This window comes from Acipenser ruthenus, chromosome 14 (assembly GCF_902713425.1).
Source record: "Acipenser ruthenus chromosome 14, fAciRut3.2 maternal haplotype, whole genome shotgun sequence".
Taxonomy (NCBI): Eukaryota; Metazoa; Chordata; class Actinopteri; order Acipenseriformes; family Acipenseridae; genus Acipenser; species Acipenser ruthenus.
Genome location: NC_081202.1, coordinates 4,426,363 through 4,447,187, shown reverse-complemented (window position 1 = coordinate 4,447,187; position 20,825 = coordinate 4,426,363). Strand labels below are relative to the sequence as shown.

At 39.0% G+C, this 20,825-nt stretch overlaps 1 protein-coding gene across 6 annotated transcripts in view; it reads right to left on the bottom strand.

The window, feature by feature from the left end:
• Positions 1–2,688: 2,688 nt before the first annotated feature.
• Positions 2,689–20,825, bottom strand: part of LOC117419431 (leucine-rich repeat-containing G-protein coupled receptor 5-like) — a 61,286-nt gene continuing 43,149 nt past the window's right edge. For 4 of the 6 annotated variants that reach the window (XM_058985630.1, XM_058985631.1, XM_058985629.1 and 1 more), the window contains 14 exons: positions 17,162–17,377; positions 15,972–16,043; positions 13,443–13,511; positions 13,234–13,305; positions 12,354–12,425; positions 12,145–12,213; positions 11,979–12,050; positions 10,813–10,878; positions 10,571–10,642; positions 8,304–8,375; positions 8,078–8,203; positions 7,315–7,460; positions 6,909–6,992; positions 2,689–6,702 (listed from right to left, as the gene is read on the bottom strand). In XM_058985630.1, the coding sequence (XP_058841613.1) occupies positions 5,615–6,702; positions 6,909–6,992; positions 7,315–7,460; positions 8,078–8,203; positions 8,304–8,375; positions 10,571–10,642; positions 10,813–10,878; positions 11,979–12,050; positions 12,145–12,213; positions 12,354–12,425; positions 13,234–13,305; positions 13,443–13,511; positions 15,972–16,043; positions 17,162–17,377 (2,296 nt within the window). In that variant the 3' untranslated portion in view covers positions 2,689–5,614. The remainder of the gene's footprint in view (positions 6,703–6,908; positions 6,993–7,314; positions 7,461–8,077; positions 8,204–8,303; positions 8,376–10,570; positions 10,643–10,812; positions 10,879–11,978; positions 12,051–12,144; positions 12,214–12,353; positions 12,426–13,233; positions 13,306–13,442; positions 13,512–15,971; positions 16,044–17,161; positions 17,378–20,825) is intronic. The other 2 variants (XM_034926173.2, XM_058985628.1) reach the window with 2 other exon arrangements.

The following is a 20,825-nucleotide window of genomic DNA, read 5'->3' as shown; positions in this document are numbered from 1 at the left end:
TGCGGAGTATCTTCCCTCTAATCTACGCAAAATTGCAATCGATTTGTTTAGTTTCGTTTCTGTTTCATTGTCAAATGAACCAAAGCGTTTATCTGAACTGTTTAGTAAACACATCAGTCACGTAGCCTCCCCCTGTATTGCCAGTGGCTTTAAGTAAACATTGCTGGACGTGTGTTGTTGATTAATGTCACAGAGGAGTTCGTTTTTTGTTGTTTGTCCGTTCCAATAAATCTTCTCCTTGTTTTGTTTTGATTTCTTGTGTTGTTAATTGCAAAACCAGCTGTCAATAACGATAACCCCAAAAATAACTGCTTTCTTCCCTGCCAATTGAATAATGAATGTTTCCTTGGTAAATAAGGTCAGTTTACAGTAACATTTCAGGTTGGTACACATTACATCCCCATTGTCATTATGCAGTATATGCTCCCATCTCAAAGCAAACTTAGAGCCACACACATAGGAAGAGAAATAAATAAGTACATTTTGGCGCAATAGATCCCACACCACGCAGAATGAATGCAAACAAGTACAGGTAGTGGACAAGAAAATGGAAACACCAATGTCAAGTCACTTAATAGTGCGTTGGGCCACTATGGTATCCCGCTCTGTGGAGTTCTCGGCTGACCGTTTTTGATGAAACAGGCTGCTCGCACCCCAGGTTGAAATTTGCAATCTATTGATCTGCAGTTGCTCACCTGTTTTGCCTTGCACTTCGAATTAATTCACGAATATCACGATCCTGGAGTATGTGCTTCCGCCCACTGTTGCCCTTTGCTGATGATGTCTTTCCCTCAGAGTTCCATGCCGACATCACCTTAGACACCGTTGCTCGTGAAACATCAGCAAGTTCAGCTGTCTTGGTCACTGAAGCTCCTGCCAAATGCGCCCCAACAATCACCCCTCTTTCAAAGTCACTGAGGTCTCCTCTTGCAGCCATGCTAGCTATAATTATAGGCAACCAGGCTAGCATTTTTATACATGACCCTAAGCATGCTGGGATGTTATTTGCTTAATTAACGCATGAGCCTCACCTGTGTGGAAGCCCTTGCTTTCAATATACTTGGTGTCCCTCATTTACCCAGGTGTTTCCATTTTTTTTTGTCCACTACCTGTATGTCATTATGAAGCTATTTACATTATTCAAGAAACAATTGAGGATTCTCAAAAAACGGTGGAAATAATGTATCTTACATATGGTGGTGCAGCTGTTATCACGTGTAATACTGCCATGGTCTGTCTACCTACAGTACCTATGAATAAAATGATCGATTTTAGCAGCTATCCAAACCACACGCTTTGGAATGGAGGAATCACTGATATGTAATAGGCCTAAACCCTAGAGCTTCCCATAACATGTATATTGTTTTATTTACACTCTGCTGAAAGTATCATTTTGTCCACATCTTTTAACATGTTTGTTTAAATGACGTAACCAGAGATTAGCTTTGGGTGGAGTACTGACGTTTATGCATACAAACAATTTTGGATTTTATTTTTTGTTTTTATACAGGGTGCATTGCCAAACAGGACTATAATAATTTCTTCAGCGCGGGGATCTGATTGAATTGTATGTTGATGCTTCAGTTTAAAGGCCAGCAGTTTCTAATCGGCAGTTGGAATGGGACCAAGGCTTGGGTGATGATGCGCAAAGCCTCCTTCAGGGACTTATATGAATAACCACAATCACTAATGATATTTGCGTTCTTCTCAAATTTCAAACAACATCAATAAGCTTGGTTGCAATCACTGTCTCCTGTGATTAATATGTGACTCATTTATCTCCTTCAGTACCACTAAAACACTCTCCTTATCTAGTGCGGTTTCTACACTTTAAAGTCTCAGGTGTAACACTATAATGCATCCCTCTCTTCCGTGTCCGTGCTCATTTGCACCCTAGGTTTCCTTTTCCAGACAGTCGCTTACCAATGTGAATCACATTTAACACACTCTGGGCTAAATTCTCAAAGCTATTTACTTCAAATTGTCATGAGCACTTTTTTTGAGTTGTTTCCTATTTGTTTAGAATTGTAATGTTTTTTTTTTTTTTCTTTCAGATAAAAATTGCAGTTCTGATGATTTGGAGTGATTAGCTTTGAGAATCCAAGCCTCTATGTTATTGAAATGTGGGACAAGGCGAGCGACACACAGTTAAATATTCTGAACAGGGACATTCTCCAGCCCCCTCTCAGCTGGAAGATGTAATACCAACATGAAGGAGGGGCTGTCCTGTCACTTTCAAATCTTATCTCATTATTGGTTTTCTTTCAACTCCTCTTTCTATTTTAGGATGGTTGGCTGTCATCCCGAGTGACTATAGGGTTTGTTACTACAATATGTTATTTGTTCTCTAAATCTATCTGGCTTTGAGGTTGCTTTATTTGGGAGTTTGTCTGGAGAATATCTGGACACTCCAGACCTCCTCATTTAATTCAGATCATGTGACTGTGTGTCCTTTCTACTCTGCCAGCCCCAACCTACTCCCTCTGTCTGTATAAATATAGACCAGGTGTTATAAGTTCAAAAGCAGATTTAGAAAAAAATGTAAATAAAATAGCTTAATATTGGAGCAACAGAACCCAGGACCACTCAGACAGGGACGTGACATTAAAGTGAAGGGGCACTTTCAACTTGATAAGGGAAAGCTGAACGCCCCCATAGTACGGTATGAAACACCAGAGAAGGCAATCATTTGGTAAATTGTTTATTACAAGTAAACATACACTTAACACTCCCAATAGAAAAGCCGATATGCATTAATATTTACAGCGACTACATATAGTATTTACAAACAATGCAGGTGGTGATGTTGTGAGACTGGAGCTGGGATCAATCTCATAACCTATAGCACATGCTGACAGCTAAAACTGCATTATAGTCCAGTTCTTTACATATAGGCTTTTTTTTATTATTATTTTATAAATACAACTCTATATTTATACACCTTTTTTTTCTTAAAGACCTCTAAATCATAAAAAAATAGTTTTGCATCCAAATCGAGAATCTGATTCTCATTTAAAATTCATATCAAAACGCATTTAAAGAAATAGACACTGTTTTGTAATGTATCAAACGTGTTGACCTACGTAGGCTGTGCTTCACAAACAGAAACTTAAAAATAAAAGACAATTCATTATTACAAAAAATTGGTAATAGTGACAGAGTTGTGGGGTGTATATTTATACCACGTAACAGATGATTCTTGCTGACAGACAGGATTGAAAGTTTCATGAACAATGAAGACCGTGGTAAAAGGCAGTGAAATAAACGACATAATGTTAAAATGCTTCAATATGTCTTACTTGTAATAAAGTCCAGGTAGCGTTTGCCCTCTCCGACGCCTGGTACAGCAAAAAGCAAACTGAACGCAAGTCTCTTGTTACTTGCTGTACGGCTCTGGAGACACGATTAAATTCCCTTACAAGTTTGTGTTCGTCACGGAGCTCTTTAAAACACCGGGTTTAATTCAGATTTAACTCGAGTTTTGTACGCATTCAACTTGTCAATTGCTGTTAAAGACCCTCTTGGTATGGGTATGAGATTTCACAGTTTTGACCAATACCAATGCATTCTGGGTTTTTTTTTTGTTTATTTTTAGAATCACTTGGTGTATCATTTTCCTGTTTCAGTCATCAGATCCTGGTGTTAAAAGCACTTTAAGAGAGCCGTCAGCTCTCTCAGTACGGCTGTAAACCAGAGATTTAGCAGAGCGATGTAAAGTTACAATTTACACTGTGGCACAGCAAGAGTAACAGTGCTCTGTTTAGCTTGGCTTGAGCTAAAGCTTTGTGAATAGTTTTTTTTTTTTTTTTTTAAGAATAGTGCTCACATTTTCTTTAAAAACATACCGGTAACCTTTAATTTGGGATTAATTCAAGTGTCAAGTCTTCATTGTTCATTGTCACTTACGAATAACCAAACTCAAAACAACATATAGACATAACTTCGCATACTGTTCCAACACACCAAACTTCAAATCAATACTAATGCTTACCAACTGAATTGCAGTGAAGTAGAAGATGGAAAAAAACCAACTTACATTGTAAAGTATAAAAAATAATTAAAAAAAACACACCACAAATACTTTACATAGGACAAGAAGTTTGTTACAGAGTAATAAAGAGGTGTTTTTTAACCTGTTAAACAAGGCAAGACCAGTGTGTTCTGTATGATTGTAAAATTCAGTTTGCCAGTATATTTGATAGTACCGTATAGAGGTTTATTTGCACTGGTCAGACATGAAACAGAACAGAACATGGGGTCTTATTTCATGTCATGTTAACCCTTTCAGTCCTGAATTGTTTTTTGTCGAGCTGAAGAATAAACTCCTTGATTGAGTACACATCAGAACAGGACACTTTTTTTTTTTTTTTTTTTTACACATATTTCTACACGACCTCAGACTGGGACCTAGGAGTTCCGTGAGGTTCCAACGTGATTTCCGAAGGCATATGTTAACACATGGGGCTAAGATAAGCAGGACTGAACAGGTTAATATTAAACTAAACTGGCACGATAAGACTGCTGTGCTTTGTAACCCTGTTTTCATGGTGCACACCTGTAGAAATGCAGAATTAGCACAATAAAAATACAACAGGAAGTCCCTTATAAAAGTTTACCAGGGCAACCCTTGCATTTACCATTGTCATGTTTTTATTTGTATTTTATATATGCTTTACCATACCTCTCTGGGCTTGACAATGCTTATGTATGATTTACCATACTTTTACTATGCTTTATTACACTGCGCTACGCTTTTACGGTAACATTTTTCTCAGGGTTGACATTTATTTGAGCGTTGTGTAATGCTGTACATGTTCTCACGTGCTGTGTACGTTCCAGTACAAAGCTACAATGAAGGTTCAGACAAGTGCCTTTGGAGTGGAGCTTGGTTGTGAGTCCAAGCCTTAGGAAGTTTTGGTTTAGGGTAGACGTAAGTCTCATATAAGTGCTCAGGAGTGTTTCCAGGATGTAGGTAAGATAGTACAATATGAAACATATGGAGCTAAGCTGCTACAGTGAAATGTACCGTGTATGGATTGAAGAACAGCAGAGGAAATAGAAAACATCACAAAGATACAAGCCCATGTCTGGCATACACAGCTGAGCCTCTGTAGTTCTGAGCAGACAGACAGGCAGGCAGGCAGGCAGGCAGGCAGGCAGGCAGCAATGATGCCCTGTTGGTAATTAGTCCACAACGCTCAGCCCTCTTCTCAGCAGCAGGCCTCCGAGGACCGCCTTACAAGCCCACGCTTGTGTTTCAACCTCCAGGCCCTTTTATTTGCATTGCAGCTACACAGAATAATTGCCACGTATTAGCTAATGTCCAATATTCTGTGAGTTCTGTCTTTTGTTCACGGGAGAGCAAAGTCAATTCAAAATGGGTATTGAGGACCGGGGTGTAACGGTTCATAATCTTGGGTAAGCAGACCTGAGAAGCACTGGTCTAAGTTAACTGGTGTAAAAATGTTGCAAAAAGACTTTTACGTCATCTTAACTTACTGAACGCATGGTTTGGCAGTTTTCGTAGATTTTATTAAGGAACCTACAATGAGTTTTTAATCCCAAAGATAAAGTCAGAGAGCAACGATAGCTACAGGATATTCTTGTTTTTTTTCTAGTGGCAGGGAACAGACGCCACTGATTGGGAGTGGCACGCTTCAATAATCTGGGAGGCAGACGAGACAGACTTGCTCTCTGGTCCATCACCCAGGTTTTCCGAACTCGTGAAGGTGACCAGCGCCTGGGTGGAGTCGCAAGACTGCTTCTCTGCATCCTCCGAGTTCAAGGAGACCAAGCTGCTCTGCTTGGATTTCTTTAACAGCAGCGTCTGCTTTAGCAGGATGCCGAGGTCCTCCTTGAAGTGCGGGTTGAACAACATGTAAAGCAAGGGGTTCAGGCAGGCCGGAAGCGGGACAATGACCAGGAGGATGGACTTGATCACTTCGGGGCTGATGAAGGACAGGTTGAGCAGGGAGGAGAAGGACAGGAAGGCGACAGGGAAGTAGAGGATGCAGTTTGCGAAGAGCAGCCAGGCGACGTGCTTGATCATGGAGCAGTCCCAGAAGTTGTCCAGCTCGCCCTTCTCCAGGTTGCAGTACAGCCTGGTGTAGGTGACGGTCATCACGAAATAGCAGAGCGAGTTGAGCAGAACCAGGGCCACCATGAAGCCCAAGCTGGATGGCTCGCCGAAAGGCAAAGGCAGACACAGGGAGGAGATCCCGTACTCGCCCACGTGGAGCAGGGGCAGGACAGTGATGGCCAACGCCAGGATGAAGCAGAAAGCGGAAACGATCTTGACGTTGTTCTTGGTGGACTTGGACTCCAGTCTTTTGGCGCACTTTATGGACAGGCCACGCTCCAGAGCAGCGGTCGTCAGTAAGAAGATGCACGTCTCAGAGCTGAAGACTGACATGAACCCTGTGATCCTGCAGCCAATTCCGCTTTCCCACCACGCCCCGTATTTGGCAAAGCTGCCGAAGGTTAAGGTATCGACGACAGCCAGGACGCCACTTGAAAACCCCATGAGGCTGTTGACAACTGCAAGCAGCCCTATGAGGTGCTTAGCTGGAGATATGTAGGTTGGTGAAACAAAGACGGTTACAGCCACCAGACCATTGCATACAAGTGACAGCACCACTATAATCCACACTCCGGTGCGAATTAGCCAGCTGCCAAACAGGTGATCACAGGGCCGGAATGGACCTGGAATACAAAAAACAGCACAAGCATTTTACAGCATCTCCTTATGGAACAAGCCATTTACACAGAACTGCTTACATTTCTTGTTTTTGCTCGACAATGACGTATAAGTAGAGCTGCTTTGACTATTCTCATGCAAATGATATGATATAGCATATTTTCTGCTAAGATGGGAGGACACATAACTGGTGCTAGGGAGCTTACATTACCTGGTGCTGGGGTGCACTGGACAGAGTGGTGAGCTTTTGGGTCTTCTTCAAAGTCAAGAAGGAAGTCCTCAAAGTCATGATCTTCTGGAAACAAAAGCAATGGGTTTTACTAATTACATTTGTACCAGCGCCCAGGGTCAAAACCTGAATGGACGGCTTCTGTTACCGTCTTTTTTTCCTGCTCTTTTCTCATTTAGGCTTTTCAAAGCAATGAACTTTGAGTACGGCTCCCACCTGGATTTTGTCTTCAGTCGAAGCCACACATTCCAAAATGTTTTATTACTATTATTACTATAACTGTATCTGTGATTATGGCAATTCAGTACAAGTGAAGGCCTTTATTATTGCTCTTGTCTGTTACAGGGAAGTATTTTAGACTCTATTAAAATAGTGAGCAAGAAAACACCTTGACTGAGCAGAATTCCGCTGTCCTTCTTGACAAAGTGGTCAGTGCTGCGGTTCTCGTCTTTGTCCCAAGGATTGGACAGTTTGTTGTGGTTTTCACAGGACACGAATGCACAGCACTGGAACGCGTACGGCATCTCCATAACCCTATGAAGTGAAAAAGAAACACATGAGAAATGAACAGAGGTGCGAATTCGATTGTGATCAATGAGAAATTTACATGTTTACACAGCAGTAAAGACTATGGGGCCTCTTTATACACTTTATCTTTTAATATTTCTCTAAATTGTTCTGTCTATTATTTATTTTATGTTATTTTTATCTGTAAAGCATTTTGAGGCGATTTATCACAAAAGGCGCTATATAAAAAATAATATATAATAATAAAAATATCTTTATTTTTATATAGTGCCTTTCATAGTGGACCACCATCACAATAGGACATTGATTTAACATCTCATCCGCAGGATGGAGCACAAAGAGGTTAAGTGACTTGCTCTGGGTCACACAGTGAGTCAGTCAGTGGCAGAGGTGGGATTTGAACCAGTGACCTTCTGGTTACAAACCCTGGACTTTAACCACTGGACCACACTGCCTCCCTATAGTGATAGTTAATTGGTGTCTTTTTACAACACACTGCAAAGGAAATTATCCAGGTGCTTAATCTGATTGGAAACCGATAAGCAACGTCAAAAATCTGTTACTTGTAATACTTTTTAATTTAACAAACAAATGAAAGAAAAAATAGTGTTCTAAGCCATTACCTCAGTTTTGGAAAGTTTTCAGCAGATAATAGCTCCTGGAGGTCTGCGTTGCCTGCTAATTTAAGGTGTGTTAATCCGTGCAGTCCAGTGACAGGGAGAGAGGAGAGGAGGTTAGATGAGAGATCCCTGTAGAAGTGGAATGACAGCGATCACAGATTAGTGGCGTGTTCAGTATTCACAGAGCAGCAAACTCAAGCCATCGCTAGGAAGCACTAGCGATACTTACAGCTTGATTAACGAAGGCAGATGGGAGAATGCATTGGGATGAACTGCACATAACTTGTTCCAAGCCAGGTCACTGTGAATAAATATAAAAATAGAAATGCAGCTTATTAATGTGATTCATAAAAAGTGCTCACAGACCCCGATAAGACTAATCTTAGGTGTACTTTACTGTACCAATGGTTAGTCAGGAAACTCATGCGATAGATTATTTATTAAAACACAGACTAAACAACACAACTACATTATACTTTATTTTACACACTACATTCTATGACCTTTACCCCGGCCCATAAATGAGCTTGCAGATAAGTGGAGAGGCTGACCGAAGGGAAGCCATGGGCAGGGGGGCAGGATAGCTGCCCTCCCCTGTTAGACGAAGCCCAAAAGCAGGTGGAGGCTGACACACAGCAGAGTTGTAATGGATTGAGGTAAAATATAAATCCTTTCCTTGCCAATCATTAAGCATATTGTTTATTGAAGGACAAATAAGATACAAGCCATTTGATTTGTATGTATTAATATCTGCTTCTGTTGAGATCATTAAAATGGATCCCATGATTGCGGGACACAGTCCTTGAGTTTCTAAATATAAGATTATTTTCAGAAATCATTTTTTCAGATATGCATTAATATAATCCTGAGACTGTTGTTTCCCTAGTATTTTGGCAGTGCTGTAATATACAATAACATTTGTTCATATGGGAACTCTTAACTGTCAAGGCTAGGAATGTGTGCAATTATTTTTTGCTTCGTAAATGTGCTGTTATTTGTTTTATTGTTAGTGTGTAGTCCTGAATAAGCATGCCCTGGCAGCGGCCAACAGGACATTTTGTGCGAGCGAGATGTGTCTCTCAGTATGCTTTCCGGTGCAAATAAATAATACATATTAACTCTTAACCTCTGGTACGTTTTAGTTCTGGTCACAGTCATACCGCAAAAAAACAACAACAGCGTGACAATTGCTCCTCTAAACTTCCACATCATAGAAACAATAATATATTATGTTCAATAGAATAAAGTGTATTGCTAGTGATTACACATGCCAGAGTAAAACAAGCAGTGTATATACAGATCCATGCAGGCCACCTTTCCCTTAAATGCACAGATGGAGATCTCTACAGTATGTAGCATATAAACTGTTCTCATCATGTAACTAAAAAGGATCCCATTTGATTGTTTCCTGAGGTTCGCTGTAAACGTTGCGATTCGGGTCTCAGATTAGTAGATTTGTTTAGGTTTTGTTTTCTCTATCATGGCTGCCAAATCATGCCCTGACGTATCTTCCACAGTAATCCTGTTCATTTCACATTGAAGCCGCAACTAAACTTTCTTTGATGGATGAATGGCCCTGGTTCCCTATTTGTAGCCTCTCGTATATGTACCGTATTGTATTGCAAGCACATGCATGCTTCCACTCGTATTTCATAGGCTACATTTCATTTCCTTAATAAACCATTTCTTAAATCAGTCCTTAAAGTTTTGTGAACGGGGCACCACAAGTGGTCTTTTTTTATTAAGATTTGAAGAAATACAGCTGTTTTTAATTTATGTTAGGTTTATAATACGTACCACACCATCCATGTCAAGAGCTTATCAAGAAGACTGACGAGTGCAGGCACAGGGCACAATTAGTTTCACTTTATTGAGCTTGTTTATGTTCATGCATTTCAGAAAGGGTTACCTACATGCAGTAAAGTGAGCGGATGTGGACTTAGATTCATTTTGATTCAATTAACACCTCATTGACCCAACTTATATTGCTACATATCTGATCTGTTTATTGCACAGATGATTAGACAAAGACACAGATGACCTCAAGAACGAAACGGAGGTTCTGGGATGGAGAGACTGCCCTTTTACGTACATTACCAACAGGGCATTGTAGCCACTGAGAGAGTCCAGCGAAGAGCAACCAGACTAATCCCATGGCCTAAAGGAATACGCTGTAAACAGGATGGAACTGAATTCATTTAGTCTTGAACAAACGTATAGCTGAGGATAGGAGACACTTCTTTACAGAGTAGCGAGGGTAAGGAATGGGTTAACTAGCCATGTTGTTGATGCTGAATGATTGAGATCCACAAGTGTTGAGTAGGAATTGGGTGAGCACTGACGGGCTGAATGGCCTCCTCCTGTTTGTACATTTTCTTAGGCGCTCATTGTACTTGGCATCTCTGCCCTCTTATGCAGATGCATGGTTTGTTCTTAGACATTATAAGGCATTTTTATAGCACATCCTGCAGTTTACAGTTAGCAAGCGGTACTTACAGCGATCTCAGAGCAGTCAGGTGCTGAAACGTGCTGGTTTGGATTTCCTGGATTTCGTTGTGATGCAGGTCACTGGAAACCAAAACAAAGTAGCAAATAAAGTAAAGGTTTTGGATATGGTTTTTTTTGGTTTTTTTACACAATAAAAAAATAAAAAAAGAAGTACATTTTTCAACTTGTGAAAGTGATAAAAGCATACAGTATATATATATATATATTTTTTTTCTTTCATTTTAACTTACATTTTCTGGAGCCTTTCACAACCATTAAAAGTGGGCAAGTCCTGTATCAGGTTGTAAGACAGATCTCTGCAGAGAAGAGAGGAGAGATTGGTTTGTTCAGTTAATCTTGTCTTTATGGTCCTCTTCAATTAAAAAGAATGCTATGCAAAAAAAAGAACATTATAGCATTCACTTGCAGTATAGACCGAGCCATGCATCATGGTTTTTTTTTTTTGTTTTTTTTTTATGACTAGTGTGTATTGCAGGTCCAAAACCTCCGGAGTGTTTCACCTATTCAGATCTATAAACAAACGTGGCAGTGGAAGACTTATTCCAGTATGTTACATGTGTCTTGTCATCCTCCATACTGTTACCCCAGAAAGAATTCCGTCCTGGTGTGTATTTGAATTCAACAGCAGTGGATCCAGCACCTGCACAATCTTAAGGTGCACAATGTTTTGTTTGGCTTATTTACAATGCAGAGTTTGTGTAGCCACCTGTATGTGTTTAAAACAGAATTGACGAGGCAGTAACATGGAAGCAAGAATGAAGGGGCCCATTCAAAAGGGGTATAAGAGACATATAACCCGTCAGAGGGGAGCATTAGCCTCGCCCCAGGAATGGGTCAACTTTTGAATGGTAGTGTGTTCAGTTTAATATTTTAACTGATGTGTGTTACAATTTAATTACCTATTACTATGTCAAGTTTATTAATATCTGGCTTGGTGGATACTTTTTGTTGTTGCTTTTATTAAAAGAAAAAGATTAAAAACATCTATTTGGCCAAACAAAAAATTAATTAAACAATCTGAGTAAGTAAAACAATTTTTATTCATGGTGGTCTGCAATGTTTACGAAATGTTGTGTGCCTATATTAATAAATATGGCTCCAAGGAATTGCCATGCTTAAAGTCCACGCCTTGGCACAACTAAATAACTCTTACTTTTACTTGGCTTTGAGCACACCAGCTCTTGGTAGTGTTGGGCCCAACTGGCTAAGTATTTCCTTCCTTGGTTTTGTTATGCTTGTTATGGACGTTGCACAGGAGATGTTTTTGTAAAGAAACTTTATGTGCCCAAAGCAGGATGCCCTGCAATACTGACAATTAAAAGAGCCATTAGCCTGTTACTGCAGGGTAAAGAAAAGATGTTGCAATGGTAGGAAATAATCCCACGATATGACTTACAGAACTTGAAGGCTCGGTAACTGCTCACACATCTCTTTGGGAAGAGAGGTTATCCGCGCCCCAGTCAGGGTCCTGATGAAATTCAAATAAGAGCGTTGTCATGGACATGGGTCCTTGATAGTTTCAAATAGCCACATGAATCAGACTTTAGTGGCCAAGAACTTACAGGCTCTCCAGACTCTTGGTCCCTGTGAGGTCAGGAAACTCAGTGATTTCTGTGGCTCCGTTTAGTGACCTGAAGTTACAAAAACAAAAGCGGGAGACGGAGGCAGTTAGTAAGCAGGATGTGCAACATGGAGCCACTAATTGAGGGTCTGATTAATATTAAAAGAAGGGAGGAAATAAACGCTGAAAGGAAGTGGACAAGGTTCTTACAGTGTTCTCAGTTCAGGTAAGTGCTGGAAAGCAGATTTTCCAACAAACTGGATGGGATTGTCGTAGAAAAATCTGTCAATAAAGAAGAGTTAAATAAATTACTTATGATTAGCTACGTTTAAAATGCAGGGTCTGGCGCAGGTGTGGTTGGCTAGTTTGTGTAAAATACAGCATCTAATGAAGATTGTTCAAGTACAATGTATCTCTGTTTCAGTACAGTAGTTCATATGTAATGAAGTCCAGTATTCAGATGAGTAATATAAAGTCTGCTGGCTGTTCTGCTAATAGAACCAGGTCCTACTGGCACAGAAACCAGTTTAAGTCTCTGTACTCAGTGATCTCAGTCATTACCTCTACATAATGATTAGGAAGCTGGTGTGCTTTTCCAGAGGTTCCTTACATACAGTGGAAGAGTATAAGCAACTTGTAGCTCCTCATATGAATAAACATATGAATATAGATCGATTGTTCAAGCAGGCATTCATAAATAGTCATAAATGTAACAAGCTTTCATATTTGAAGTGTGATTGACGCAAAAACATTTAAAGCTACCAGGGAAACCATCAGTAAAAAACCAAACAAACTATAAAAAAGAAAACATTTATCCATTTATGTCACAGATGAGTTGTGTTACTGATTATAAACACCCGTATCTTTATATCATCTACACGTCTGGGCAACTCTTTAAGGGTCCAAATAATGTCATGTCATGAAAATGCATAAGCGTGTTTCTTATTCAATTACTTCTTTAAAATGTAAAATGCCCAATTATTTTACCCCCGTCTTTATCACAGAATGTCCAATGACACTGGAATCCACAGCAAAGACTATGCAACTGCCAGGTCATTTATAACAGGAAATCCAATCACTTTGGACTTACATTGTTATAAGAGAAGGGTTTTCCATAAAAGCTCTTTCTGGGATCGACTTGATGTTGTTGCTATGAAAACCACTAAAAACAAACAAACAAACAATAAAACACAAAAGTTATTACTTTTCATATTTAGGAATGCAATTGTTTAGTTTTATTTATTTTTTTTTTTTTAAATATGCCGGAGTAATGGTTTCATTAATATTGTAAATACTTACAGTTCTTTAAGATTTATCAAGGCTTTGATGGCAGTTGGAAATTCATCCAGATTATTGTAGTTTAAATCCCTGTGGGAAATGAAAACTGGAATTAATGATAGGGTTGGAAACAGAATACCAGAACATTACATTACAGAGTGTATACATGGGCAATGCTGGAGAACATTAAGCTGTGCCATAGATTATTCTGTGGTTTTGTTCACAAAAACACAATCAGTTCTACCTGTCTGCTACATTTTAACATTGTACTTCTCTATAAAAGACATTTTTAGCTGTGGTAAACTGCATACACCTTTCTTTCCTAACAACATCAGCCATTTTCCCCTTTCGACCAGTGTCATAAATTACCCAGAATGCAATGTGGTGTTTTGGCTAGGTTAGACCGGTCTAAAGTAAGACACCTTTGTGCAACAGGCTTAGCCATATGTATTTAGCAAGACTGACTTAAAGAGTAAGTAGCAGGGTTCTGAAAACGATAGCGTTACACATCCCCACTTGTTACAACTATTTAAATAACGTACCTGTCATTTTCTTTTCATTGTTAACATCCTGATAAGTTTGTGCATTTATAACTTTAAAGACTGTTTCAAAGCTTTTTTCACAATGGCGCTATTTAAACAGTTGTAGCAACACGTGGGGACATGTAACGCTATATATTTAGGAACTCCGCTCTTACTCTTTAACATTACACATAGTCTCAAATGTTGGTTTATCTTTATGCAACATTCTTATTATAAACAGGAAAGGCGTAATGACGGACAATGGTGAGAGACCTTTCTCTGTAACGATACCATGAACAGGCGAGTGCATACAGTATTAGTCAACATGCTTGTTGGCAAGCCAACTGAAAATGATATAAATGAACGGGCTTCCTTTATACGAAATACTTTCTGAATGAAGCTGCACAGTACACAGTAAGCTTGCCTGTATTTGTACCTTTTCTTCCTTCTCTCAGAATAACCAACAAAGCGCTTCCCACAATCGACTTCCTGTTAGTACATATCTAGCCTGCCAGCCTTTGATTAGCTAGGATATGGGTTGTCAGGATTTAGTTCCCATACTAGACCTCTGTTTCCCTGCCTAGTGCGATATCCTTGAGCTCAGGTCTTTAGAACGCTGAAGGAAGATCTGATTGCCGTGCTTCACTTCCTGAAGTAAACAGCCAATGTTCTGAGAAACTCATCACAGTGAGGGAACCCATATTTCTCGATAGCAGCCCAAATAGAAAACAACCTTTTCCTTTCTCATAAAAAAGAAGCAAATGGAAAAATAGGAATGCTGTAATCTGGGACCGACCTTGAATTGCAACAGTAAAAAAGAAATAAATAACATTAAATCAAAATTCTGTGCACGTCGTCTTTTATGATGGAGTAACCATGGCTTGTTTTTTCAATGTTTTCAGTTGATTTTTCTGTACTTCTATCAATAGAAAGTCATCTTTCATGTCCTCGCATGCTTTCAATTACAAGCAGTGATCCTTTTCTGGGGCACAGGTGGCCCTGTATTATAGCCACATTAGTGTGGCTACTCTGTTTGACCAGCGTCAACACAGTGGAGCAGGCTTGCAAAGATTGTGAAAATATCATGAAATAAAAATGATTTCAATGTGGTGCTCGACTGGCATGCAATTCCTAACGAAAGGGGCGCTTGCAGGTATCATCAGTCCAACACTTCAATATATCTATATATCTGTTTATGTTTAATTTCACCTGTAACTATGAATAATAATATAAAACATAGTACCAAAAAAAAAAAAAAAAAAGGAAAAAAAAAATGTCTTTCCTGTTTTACTACAAACTGTTTGCTTGAAATGTTTGTTTAATTTATTACAGCATGTGCTTGGACACATTTACTGTAACCCACAGAAAAAAAAAAAGTTGTCACATGTGAACTCCCATGTTGGCATCTGAATACTTGGTATGGTTATGCAATATCAGAATTAGCTGTACTATTGTTGAGGTTCATTTTGTTTCAGTCATCACCCCTGTGACCTCCGTAGAGCTATCTGAATCATGTCTGTGTATCATTAATCTGTCCCTGCGCAAGACACCGTCGCCTCCCTAGTGGACATAAGTAATACCACATGTGTTCTTCTTGGCACGTCTTACTGGTGGGCTTCTTCCATCAACTACTCGAGGGCCAGTGTTGAAGGAGACAGGTTAGACATGGCTGTGAGAGCACTATTGAGCCCACAGTCGGGTTTTAAACCAGCATGTGGTGACTGAAACGGAATTTGATACAAATATATATATATATATGTGGTGTATTATGGGTTTGGCATCTAACGATCCAGTGGTGTACTTACACAGCAAACCAAAAAAAAAAAAAGTGACATAAAAACAAACAGATATTTTCAACAGCATTATATGCAAACTCCTTCAGGACTAGAATCAGAGCACCTTTGCAGTTCTGCTACAACTAAGCATTTCCGTTTTTGCTGTCTTTTGGGTGCATTGGAAACAATTTTGTTTATACTTTCTGCATTTTAATGAAAACATTTAAAGTGAAAGAAGTCAGAGGTCAACTCACAAAGTCTCAAGGCTGTGGAGCCCATCAAAGCATTTCTTTCCCAGGGAGTGAATTCTATTGTTATGGAGATGTCTGCAGGGAAACATTGATGGCATGGTCAGGAAAGAACAATGCACCCAGCAGGCTTAAACAAACTTTTCTCATTGGCTGAGCCCAAAGACCTTGTGCCTTGCTCAGTGAAAGAAAAGGCACCCTTATTACATGCAAGTCATCCCAACTGTACAGTAAATAAAAGCTAAAAGCTTTCAGCTTCAAAGCATGTGTCCTTTTTTGTCTGCGGTCCGATCCTGGGATTGCAATAGAAATACAAATCTACCATGGATTTGAAATGGAGAGGGGGGATCTAGATCCAAGCCCAGCACAGACAAGAAAAAGCTGTTTGGCCACTTGAGCAACCCAGACCCCTGCTTTTTAATTAATATCAGGCTTAAATTAAACAGGATACATATTTTTATATATAATCACACTGGCATTGAATATTAACAAAGGGTACAACGTGCAAAGCCACTTTATTTACCATTGAAAATGGCACAGCATTATATAGATATAGAAATATCTATCTTAAAATCCATTTTCTAACCTCTAATGAGCTTTATTAACATTATTACTGTGCAGAGAAATATTTGGTTTTCTTTCTTTTTGTTTTACATTCAGGCAATGCAAACATTTCAAATACAATGCTATATATGACCTGGTGCACCCTGGTTTGTGTACAATGAGATCACATGTTCTGTACAGCAGCTAGAACACTGGAGTCACTTTGAACATTAAGGTAGCAGCAGCAACTCTGCATCTTTTCAACCTTTGTCTGCATATTCCCAGTTTAAGTAAAACATACTAGAAAAGGACCAAAGAACCAAACTATCTTAAACAGACGACCACTGATAATCTCGCAAATGCTAATAAGATAATATAACTAATGCTAATAAGATGTAAGGAAATGGATTGCAAAACCGTGGCGCTGCCAAAGGTCTAAACATTCGGAAGCTCCAGGTTTTAAATGCTGCCCCAAGGCAGTAGTGGCGTCAGTTAGAGGAAGGATGTTTATTCGCACACCAGACACACACATATTTAGCCTGGTGATACAAAACAGAGAGGAACATCTCATTTCTCTGCACAGTCCGGCTGTCCTTATTAGCTTTATCCCAGTTAAAATACAAAACAACAACAGCCTAATCAGCCACACTTACAAGACAACCAGACTGGAAAGGTTTGCAAACGCATCGTCAGGTATGCGTGTTATTTTATTCAGGGCTAACGTCATGGCCTGCAGGGAGGACAGGCTGCTGAGACCCTGCACTGGGACCTCCGTCAGGGAGTTGTCATCCAGCCAGAGGTGCCGCAAGGAGCTCAAGCCAGAGAAGCTGTTGTGCGGCACGCTGTAGATGTGGTTGGCATCCAAACGCCTAGCAGACAAAAACACGCAAGAGAGAACACACCTTTACCGCTTGCAATTAAAACATGTACTTGCTAGCATTTATTACAAATAATAATAATAATAATAATAATAATAATAATAATAATAATAATAATAATAATAATAATAATAATAATAACATAATTGCTTTAGGCTTTAAAATCTCAGTTCTCCCTTTCACTGCAATGACATTCTTTTGGTTGCTTGCTGTTTTTTTGTACAGTAGACTCTCCATAATCTGAACCAGTTGGGACACATACCTTGTTCAGACTAGTGGTTTCATCTGATTGTCATCTGGTTTGGCAGCTTTACTGGTTTTGGTCGAATTGCAACTACTATAGCTGACTTATTTAGTTATGTATTTAGTCATTCTTTAACCAGGAGTAAACCCTTGAGACCAAAGCCTCATTTACAAGGGTGTCCTGGCAAGATGACCAGCAACAGCAGTGATTTCACATCACTAAAAACAACCTCACTCTAAAAACAATATCATACCTTTATTCTGGGATTGAAACATTTGCACTTTGATAGTTCTTGGAACCTTCTCATTAAAGATCATGTAATCTTAGTCATTATTCTACATCAAGCTGATACATTTGGGTTTACATTTATATGATGCATATATCATATCCTGGATACTCTGGTCCAGACTACTCCATGCCTAGGGGGCACTGTGACTAAATGCTGATCAGCCAGAAAGAAAGAAAGAAAGAAAAGCATGTCAAAGTCTCTAATCTGGTTTATAATGGGTTTTCAAAATACCTTTTTCACCTTTTCAAATGTAAACTTTTCTTAAGAGAAGAAAAAAATGAAAAGGCTTTTTAACTCGAGTTGCTTCTACATGGGTTCTCATTGGGATAGACTGAAAACTACTTTGTATTAGCAATACTTTAATCTCCAGGGATAACTATAGTTAATGAATATCTCAGAATACCCATGAGGGTTATGTAATACAGATGGAATAGGTTACTATAGGTTACTACTGGTGCTGCCATAAAAAGTAAACCAATAATGTTGTATTTCCTAATTGCATTGTTAGTTATTAAGAGCATATATAATGAGGCCTGTTTCACATGTTGTAGGATTGCGTCATATTATTATTTGGGCATTATGACATAACATAAATCATCTCCTACTTAACTGCAAGTCAATATAACCTTAAACAATCAAAATGTTATCTTTACACGAGTAAATCAAACAACAACAGATTTGAAAGCCATTTCAATCTGCTGCGTTTTATTACTTGCACTCTGAAAGTTTGTATATCGGCAAATAAAAATAAAAATTGAAAACAGATTCATTGGCAGTGTTGAAATCAAATGCTAATAACATATTTTAACAAACAAAAAAGTAAATTATATATATATAGATTTTTTTTTTTTCAGGATTTCAGGAATTCAAATTCATCTAAATAAAAAAAGGCAAGCTGAAGTCCTGGCAGGTTTTCATTTTTTTTTATTCGTACACAGACACCAAACTTGATGGTCAGAATCGCAGTGTTTGTACAATTGAGCTCAGAATATAAAAGAATAGCCACATTCATCAATTTAAATCAAAATGCTACAGACTTGCACGGGTGGGGGGGCTGGCAGAATTTAGTGCAAAATATACAAACGTATCGGAGCTGCTCCTCTCTCAGGATTACTTGTACAAGTTCCACAGGTGCTAAAACAAGAGCAGCCACTTGTCCAGACAGACCAGGCCCCACAAGCTGATCTCTCAGAAGACTCAGTGGAGCCAACCCAAGCCAGCATCTGCAGCTCGTTCAGAAATTGAAGGCCTATCGGTGCAGGCAGACTGAAGACCGGAAGCTAACATTCAAACTTTTTTTTTTTTCGGATGTATATCAATAGTGGAAGGGACTGAAGAACACCCTTGTAAGAGTTCTCATTGACATATCTTCAGCCTACAGTAAAGCATGGAAGGATTTTTTTGCTGATAGTTACGAAGATTATTATCTGCAAAAAAAAAGGTTGAGTCTCTAAGGAGCAGAACAGCACCTCTCAAGATGACACAGCTACTGGACGTCACAAGGAGTGGAACAGATGGAGCCACACTGTATTCATGGAAGGCATGCTATTGCTTTAGCTTCGTTGTTACCAGTAAAACAATGATTTGGTATGCATAGATTTCTTTAATATAGTTTCTCTTTATATATGAGGCAGTTTGTAGGTACAAGGGTTCTATATTCATCATGTTTTGCTATATTTTGCTATGCTTTTGCCATGGTGTACCACAAGGAGCATGTAGGGGAAAACTCAGTACATATGCATGTTTGCTACAGGGGGTTATGAAGTTGCTAGGTTGGGAATCGCTGGGTTAATTTAGTGCTAATGCTCAGTGCAATTTATCCACTTATAGTCCTGGCAGTTTCTTTATCTGTGTCGGCGATGGTGTTAAGAGCCCTTCACCCCACACCACAGACAACACTACTTCTTACTATACGTTCCAAGATAAAGTGAGAACGATTGACCTCGTAAAGTACTGAAGCAAGGTTACAGGGATTACATTGTCGAAGCACCCCTCGAGGTTCACATGGTCTGTGTGTTAACTGACATGAAAGGAACTGGAGCTGCCTGGTCCATTTCAAAACCAGTCAAGGTTCTGTCAACAAACAAGCAAAGCTGGATATGGTTAGACAAACTATCTCAAGGCTGTCCGAATCTCAAAAGAATGATATTAAAAAAGGGCGTTTTATTTAAACAATATAATAATGTGTTTCGTGGAAACTGTTGTTTCAGTTGTTAAACAGGAACAGAAATGACAGCGTATTACAGGAATGGCGTGAGATAGTTAAAGTGCATTTAACTTTCGCCCAGACTTGGGCTATTTTGATAGCTGTTTTAAATACAGCATATTCTAACTGGTGAATGCTACAGATTTTTTGTACTCACGAATCACGTTATTGTGCACTTAAATAGACTGCAATTATTGTGCCAAGCATGTACTAATTAATTTTTTTATATGCGGATATATAAAGTGTTGTCATCTTACCCAGTGCCAAAACCACTTAACTGCGCACACAAGTATTAAATAGGCTTGCTAGGGCACAAGTGATTCGTTATAAACAGCTGCATATATTGCGATACCCAATCACACACACAATGCACTTGTAGTCTGCCAAGAAAGTGTCTTTTGAAGTAATACCGTTTATTTATTGTTGGAACACGTATATTCTTATGATGAAATGAATACTTTTAAAAATAATCTACTCTATCTCTTTATTATATCATGAAGTGTTGTTAATCATCATTTATTACTGTTTCAGCATTCCTGGATATTTGGCATTTTTTTTCTAAGTAAGTTTTCTCAGGGTTATATTATGCATTTACCATAGCTCACCTTGGTTTATTAATATGCTTTGCCATACCTCGCTATTCTTTACAATGCTTGCCTATACTTTACCATGCTTTCACTATGCTTAAAGTTTATTACAC